The following is an 8,300-nucleotide window of genomic DNA, read 5'->3' as shown; positions in this document are numbered from 1 at the left end:
AAGAGCTGTTCGTTTCTATATCTCATTTTGGATTGATGTACGTGCACTTTTATATCCTTCAGTTCGATATAACATTTGGCCTTTCATGTTCTCAGTTTAAGCTACAGGGAATTCAAAGCTATTTCAAAGCATAATTATATCAATCTGCATATAAAAGGCTCTATGTCCTACAGAGGGTTCGATGGAAAAGCAAACTCTTTCAAAGAAGAAAATTAGAAGTAATTCCCACAACTAAAATTCACAAAAGTTAATACATTTTTCATCTGATGAGAACAGTTTTATTTTTTTAAACCAATAGAAGATTAATCAAGAAAGTGATGAGGACTTTTTTGGTGAGGTAGGGAGAAGAGGAAGAAAGGAAATTTGGAGAGGAAAGCAAAGACATGATGCATGTACATTATACATATTGTTTGGTTATACACATCACATCATAAAAATCAATATTCATATTGCTGTGGCAGACGATAGGATTGCCACTTCCATATTGTATTAGTTATCTGTTGCTGGAAAACAATAGACACCAAATTTGTATGATTCAAAGCACATTAACTGGGAACCTCCGACTAAGGGCTCCTTTGAGATTGCACTCAAGCTGTTGGCAGAAGCTGTGGTCTCCTCTGTAGATGCAACTTGGGGAAGGGTGTCTGCTTCAGAGCTCACTCATGTGTTTGTTGATGGACCTCGGTCTCGAGCCACATGGGTCTCACCACAGAGCTGCCTCCACATCTCTGCAAGCAATCCAAAAGAGAAGGAGAAAGTGTATAAGAAGATTCCCAAGATGGAAAACATAACCTTTTTTATAATCTAACACCAGAACCAAATTCTGTTCCATAGAAGTGGCTTCCATAGTTCAACTACCTTCAGGAGAATGGGAGTACTCAAGAGTTCAACCAGGAGGTGATAATCATTATGGGCCATCCTGGAGGCTGCGTACCCTACATATTACATCCATGTTAAGTTGCTTTTGGTACTTTGTTATATTACAAAAGACTTTTCAAAATATAAATCCTGTAGATGTGGTTTTAAACTGAAAGTAATTGCCCCTCCACAAATATATTTTTTCTAAATACCTGCTCTCCAAATATGACCTTAGTAGTTTTTGAATGTTTCTTAACTTGAAAATGACAAGTATGGTTATTTTAAATCTTTAAAGTAACTCTTTGTTAATCTTTTTTTTTTTTTTTAACATGGCAAAGGAAGATTAAAAAAAAAAAAACTCACAAACATAATTGTGTAAATTCTGAAGCTAACAAAATACTTAGCACCGAAGTTATGTAGCATATGGTTATCCTAGTCCCAAACAGTAAAATGTGTCTGTATGTGCCAGCTCTTAATTACTGGCTCATTAACACTCAGGTGTCAATTGCTGGTGGCAAAGGCAATACCCAAATGGCCTAGTTTCTGTCATGCACAGTGTAATTAAATTGACCTCAAGTACTAAAGCTTGCAAGTTGCCTGATACTCTTTGGACACTAATTTCAGGCACTATTCGAAGTAGAATAATGTGGTGAATAAACCAATGTAAGAGAAAAGCACTATCAGGTTTCAAATTGTATTTTCATACATAATTATAACCTTAAAAACAACTGAATAAATAATCACCATTCTAATCTATATCAAATATAACAATGTATATCATCTATTTGGTTTTACCATTATCAACCTAAAATTTTTAAAACTCAAGATAATGATAAGCTTGTTACAAACCAAAAGTGAAAAATAAATCATTGTAATACTCACATTTGGGAAAATAGAAATTGCATATCACATTTTTATAATTTCATTTATTGATATATAATGAGAGAATTATGTATATCTTACATTTAAAGTATTAATTCCCAAATGTAACCAAATGTGAAGCATATCTGGGCTTTCTGCATGGTTCTAACAACAAAGAAATATGTACTTCTAGCAAGAATCCCACAAACTCTCAATAATCTAAGAGCAGATTTTTTTCATGACTTTGTGTTATAAGACTTAGCTCATTATGTGAAAGCTTATTTTTAAGCTTCCTGTAAAAAGAGAGAGGAGATGAAATCATGCACAAGCCTTAGCTTTTCATAAAACTTCACAGAAATGAAAAGAACATTTTCTATGGAAAAGCCTACAAGAACAAGTAAAAGACAAAGAAACCAAGTGAGCAAACAACTATAACAACATTTTGGAAGTTTGGAAGTGGATCAGTAAGTTGCTATTGACTTACTAGTTTTAAAAATATGTAATCTTGAGCTGGAAGTTAAAACTATGAAGAAAAAAATCTGATTTATCCCACAGAATATTCCAAAGGCTAAGGAATTAATAGAACAAATTAGTTCTGAAGTGGGAGTGAATATAAAAATAAAAAGAAGGATCAAAAAATGTCATTGAGAAGCAATTAGACTCCCAGGTTTCTCTCATCGACTGTGCATATGTAGGTGATCAATTATCCCCTCTGGTTAGAAGACAGGAAATTTATTCTCTAAGGAGGTTAAAACAGAGGTGCCTACATTGGCAGACAGTACAGTTTAATGTGAGATCATCATACCCAGAAAACTTAGGCTCTTGAGTCTCCCAGTCATCTTTCCCCCAATTAACTTTCAGAATGCAAGTGCTCAGGCTTATACCTCCAGGCAGAAGACCTGAAAGCATTTCTCTGGATATCTCTAACTAGCCTAAGAAGAAAAATATACCAAACATATTGACATTGGGGTTTCCTTAATTAAATGATCCAGAAAGATCACCCTATAGACAAACATACTCAACAAGCTTTCCACACAAGGACAGAGTCTACCTTCAGCATTTTAGAGTATTGTTCTTAATTATGGGCACACAGTTAAGTATCACCAGACATTTGCAAAAAAAAAAAAAAAAAAAAAAAATCTCTATTGTACATTCCTGGAAAGAGACACTATTCTGGGAAAATAAAATGCAATGTAAGCTATCATCGATATCTTCAGGTGAATAAGAGAAAATATTGCCTAAGTGAAAAGGGTTCAAAATACCTTTAGAGAGGAATATTGAGAAAACATAAAGAACTCTTAGACTTAAAATAATAATAAAACAATGAAATAAAAGGCTAAATAAAAGTTTGGAAGATAAACATAAGAACATCTCTGAGAAAGTAGATTAAAAGAACTGTAGAAAGTAGGGAAGTAAAAGTGAAGAAAATTGGTAGGTCAGTAGAGGAGGTTCAATATCCAAATAATAAGGGATAAAAAAAGATGAAAAGAAATAAGGGAAGAAATGATGAAAGCAATAATTCAAGAAAATTTCCAAAAACTGAAAGCTTGGGTTTAAAGACGGAAAGAGCTTACTAAGTATCTGAAATTTGGATGGAAACAGATCTACATCAAATCATGTGATGCTATGAAATTTTAGAACTTGATGACAAAGAGACCCTCCCATAAGTTTCCATAGTTGCTGGGGGACCTATGTTCATAAAAAGTTTAGTTTCTACTTTGGAAAATGTTCTACTTTGAAAGACAATATAGAAAACCTCTCAAAGAACCTAAGCTTAATATCTGACAAATTTGGCTTGAAGCAAGGCTGACTAAGACCTAAATTCTTCAAGGGCTCTCAGGGATTTGGGTCCTTTCCAACAGCATACTGCTCACTCTTACAGTATAATCAAAATTAAGTCCAATATATGTGTTGTCTTGACATCTGGCATAACTAGGAAAACTTCAAATAACCTAACTCCCAAGTTTCTCTTTCCACTCTGCTCCCAAAGATAAGATCCCCTAGACAGACAGCCCTACTTAAAATGGGGGCCAGGTGAAGGTGGGTGTCAGTTCCCTACACGCTTACAGAACAAGCTAATCCTATCTCACCAGAATCAGGGCACACCTCACCCCCTTGATACTACAAAGCCTGCCTCCTACACAGCCCCTGGTTGTTCACTCTGTTCCTGAGTGCAGTCCCATGTGGCCATGTGCAACATCCTTCCTGCTACCTTCCACCCTGGGCTGTGACCCTCTGTGACTAATAAATTGTTGTTGGCCTCTTCTGTCCAGTGTTAGGTGCTACATAGTCTCCCACCCCATAACTCTAGGACAGATATTTCTCCCTCGGCAAAGGGGTGATTAAGAGGCAAGTAAAACAACCCTTTACACGATGATCCAACCATGACCAAGGACACCCGGTCAGTTTGAATTAACTGCTCTTGGATAACTAAATGGTTTCATGATAAAGGGAAGGCTGCCTGGGACCAAACTGTCATTGCTGGTGGACTTGCACTTTCGCCTGTTGGGTACTGTGTTGTCTTTAGCAGGCATTGCCTTCCCCTCCCACTGCAAAATGCTCTTGCCCTAAAGAAGAGAACTGTTGTTAATTGACTATACCTCAGCATGATGCTCTGTTGGAGTCGGTCTACATCTGGCAGGTGTCTCTGGGACTCCTGCCTGTGAAAGCAGTGACAACACAGCACCTTACCTGGCCAGTTGGTGCTTCAGTTTCACTTACCAAGGATAATCTAGAGCTCTCTGGTCACTGCATCTAACTTGAGAACCATCACCAGCTACTTGGGGTAGCCATCTGGACATTGTTGTGATTGTCCACCCTCAGGGACAATCCAGGGATGGCTCATTATGAGGTTCGTGGAAAAGAAGGAGATGACCACTCTAGCGAGAATTAATCATGGCACCTAAGTCATTTAGTATGAGTCGTTTGGGCAACTGTAGCTACCTTCCCCATTCCCTGTGCTGCTGTTTCCCTTGCTGCTATCCCAAGTATTTTACTGTGCTCCAAGGGTATATACTTCTGGCAACCCATGGACCAGGCACTGATGAAAAAAAAAAAGAAGGGGAAAGAACATGGGGTACCAGCCCCTCCCCAAATAATGGAGAAAGTGACACAACTGTTGTCTTAATGAAACTGTCCCAGCCATCGTGCCTGGGCTTGTCTTAGTGTTGCTGGCTACCAGCAGGCCAAGGGGCTAATCTCCAAATCATGGGGCTTGATTGCCCAACTAGCAAACCAACTAGCAGTGGTAGTTGTTGGCCACATACTGAGCTCCTCTGTGAACAGTCTCTCACAGACCCTGAGCATCTATTCTTCCAGACCACGTTGGCCATTATGCCTTGGGTCATGGAAACAGAACTCACAAGTTGTGCACAGTTATCAAGCCCTCCGTTCTACAGGCTGGAGTCAAATCTGAACCTCTGACACATCCCATCTGCTGAAAGGTATAGCCTCACCTCTCCTCAGATCCTCACCAGATGCCATGGTGTTAGAGGAGGTCAACCCTCTCCCAGGACCCCTTAGCAACATGGAGAGCCCCGTAGGAGCAACTTAGTGCATAATTGATGGAGTTTACCACTTTATCGATCATATCGCCACCATTATATATGATGGAACCTGGCGGAATGTTGCTGCTTTTCATTCCTTATCCAGGAAGTCCCTGATAAATGCAGGATCTAAGTAAGGGTCAGCACAGCTGACCATATATCAGGCCGTCATCTTAGCACCAGACACCCTGGCCAGAAAATGGCTCCATATGTACATTTTTCTAAACTCTTGGTGTATTTTATAAGAATTTCTCCTTTGGAAGTCAAGGACTCTGGGAACCTCTTGTCTTACAGAGACCTGAAATATAAATCAAGGGAACAGATGTCACTATGTGTACTAAGGTACAATTCGGCCTCACCAGGACACTCCTATTCTCCCCTTCGGAATTTCAGAGATTATTGATGGTGACCAAGGCGTTCATTTGACTTCTCAAAACAGACAGTGTTGGGCTCTCAAAGAAGACATTCAATACAACTTCCATGTCCCCTGTAGACCCCAAGCAGCCAGTTTAAGTTACAGACTTAATGGCCCCTTCAACGAATTCCAAAGAAAGGAAATAACCCTCTGCTATTGCCACAGGCATGGATTAGTCTAAATCCACATTGCCTGAGGACACGCATCTCTGTACTAGTGCCACACAGGTTCCTCAATTTCCTTTATTGGCCGTAAAGGCAACACCTCTGAAGTTTATGTTTTTGAAGTTCACCTCACTATGCGGCCCTCTGTGTTGGGGGGCCCATGGCTGATGCATTAAATTAAAAATATGCAGATTATGATCTGCTGAGTGAAGAGGCATAAGCCACCCACACAAGGTTGACAGATATCTCCTTCAGTATCCAAGCACCCACTTTGGGGAAATGAACCCACGGTCATTTTGATCAAAAACACAGTTTCAATACACTCACACAAAGGAAGTAAAGTCATAAGATTTATTACTTACAAATCTCAGGGAGGGGGTCAAAGAGCCAGGGAAAGGGCAGACCCCTGTCCCAGGCCATGAGTGACAGGGTAGCAAGCACCTAGAAGATGGTTGCGGAGGATGTCACTGACTTTTCACTGGCTTAATTCTAAGTGGTTATTTTAGAAGGTGCCCCAAGAAAAGCAAAGTGGGAACTTCTGGGGGGAATCCTAAGCTCAGGTCCTTATCCACATGGCCAGACTCTGTGCAAGAGCAGGGTTTATCGCACTGTGAAATGCCTAGGCAGGGGCACCTGGGTGGCTCAGCCGTTAAGCGTCTGCCTTCGGCTCAGGTCATGATCCCAGGGTCCTGGGATCGAGCCCCACATCGGGCTCCCTGCTCGGCGGGAAGCCTGCTTCTCCCTCTCCCACTCCCCCTGCTTCTGTTCCTGCTCTCGCTAACTCTGTCAAATAAATAAATAAAATTAAAAAAAAAAAAAAATGCCTAGGCAGCAACTCAAAATAGTTGTTTTTCTCCTTACACTGTCTTCCTCCTGGTCAAGTGTCTAATTCATGTCCTGGAGAGGTACTTCTACTACCTAGAAATCTCAGTTCATCACCAAGGTAAAAATTGGTGTCAAGACATCAAGGAGTCAATTACAGTATAAGGACTAAAATTAAAGCCCAATATTATGTGCTACCTTGACATCTGGCATATCTAGGAGCGCCTTGAATGGTCTAACCTCACCTTCCTCATTCTCCTCTGGAAGATAAGATCCCCTAGCCAAACAGCTCTGCTTATCGGGGGGACCGGTCACAGTTGGTTTTTAAGAAGTGTGATTTCATTTCCCTGCGAGCTCCATTGAATTCTCCCTAGTCACATCCTCCAGCAGGCACCAGGGAGAACCCCTCCCTCTTGATACCAAAAAAAGCCTGCTTCTTATAGCCTCTGGTAGTGTGGCCCTATATTTTGTGTGGTGTCCTCCCCCAGCCTGTGAGAAGATGTGACTCTTAAATTGTTGTCAATTTCGTCCGTCTCTCCAGTGTCAGATGTTCTGTGCTCCCCATCCCCAAAACCCTAAGGTGGAAATCTCTCTCTCACCAACAGGGTGGGTAGTTGACGATTAAAACTACCCTTTACCTACCTTCTTACTCTGACTAAATTAGTTAAAGTAAGTTGAGCTAAGTTGGGTGAATTTATTAGATGGGATGATGATTTTATGAAGTCAGGTTATTCAGACCTATTCTTGGTGAAGTAGTAGTTATTAATAGGATTTCTCTGGGAGATATACTCCTATTTGTCTGACTCTAGCTTTGCTTATTCACTGCCAACATAACATGTTGGTTAAGAGGAATAAAAAAGCATATATTAAAACAACATTTTATTCTAAATATAAATCATAAAAGGACAGTCAGAACTGTCTTTAGTTTCTTAGGCCACATTTCATGGTGCCTTCTACATGAGAATCATCCTTAGAAATGAGCATGTGGCGTAGGGAGAGCATTGAAATTTAAAAATATAAAGTGGAGTTCTAGATGCTATAGCTTATTTTTATATTTTTAAATATAGTTACTCCTAGAATTTCAAGTTAAAATAAGACACAGAGACTAGAGATGTAGCCTGGCACAGGTTAAGAATTCAGTCAAGAGAAAGGGTTTGGACCTTATGTTTCTGGTTATGTTTTTCCAATAGTTGGTCTATATTTGTCTCATTTGCTTCATAGGTAGGTTAAGGACCAGAATATTTTCAAGAAACTGCTCTGCACTAAAAGTCTATTATTCTGTGGGGTCCACTTAAAAAATAAAAACATAGAAAGTAAAATTATTTGTTAATAGAGTTTAGATGGGAGTTGATGAATATAGGTCAAACAACATGAAGGTATTATGGTTTTGTTCAAAAATATTTGCTGAAAATGTTATTTAAACAGCTGAAAAGGAAAGATAAATAGCTTTTTTACAGTTATTATTGTAAATAATTTTTGTTTATTTTTATTTATATGTCTTTCTCTTCATTATGTAGTGTCATGCACATCACAAAAAAAGCCAGAGATTTTGACTTAATCTGCGTCCTTTTTAAATTAGTCAAGACCACTTTGGGCATAAACACTAGCCAAAGTTGCACAAGGGAAAAAAAGAAA

The 8,300-nt window shown here is 39.3% G+C and overlaps 1 protein-coding gene across 1 annotated transcript in view; it reads right to left on the bottom strand.

Moving 5' to 3' along the window:
• Positions 1–251: 251 nt before the first annotated feature.
• Positions 252–8,300, bottom strand: part of PCDH10 (protocadherin 10) — a 60,889-nt gene continuing 52,840 nt past the window's right edge. The window contains exon 5 of the mRNA XM_032412852.1: positions 252–728. Within this exon, the coding sequence (XP_032268743.1) occupies positions 661–728 (68 nt within the window). The 3' untranslated portion in view covers positions 252–660. The remainder of the gene's footprint in view (positions 729–8,300) is intronic.

The sequence above is a fragment of the Phoca vitulina genome, unplaced genomic scaffold, assembly GCF_004348235.1.
Source record: "Phoca vitulina isolate PV1807 unplaced genomic scaffold, GSC_HSeal_1.0 scaffold14, whole genome shotgun sequence".
Classification (NCBI taxonomy): domain Eukaryota; kingdom Metazoa; phylum Chordata; class Mammalia; order Carnivora; family Phocidae; genus Phoca; species Phoca vitulina.
Note: the sequence above shows the minus strand (reverse complement) of the source record. Positions and strands in the feature narration are given on the sequence as shown.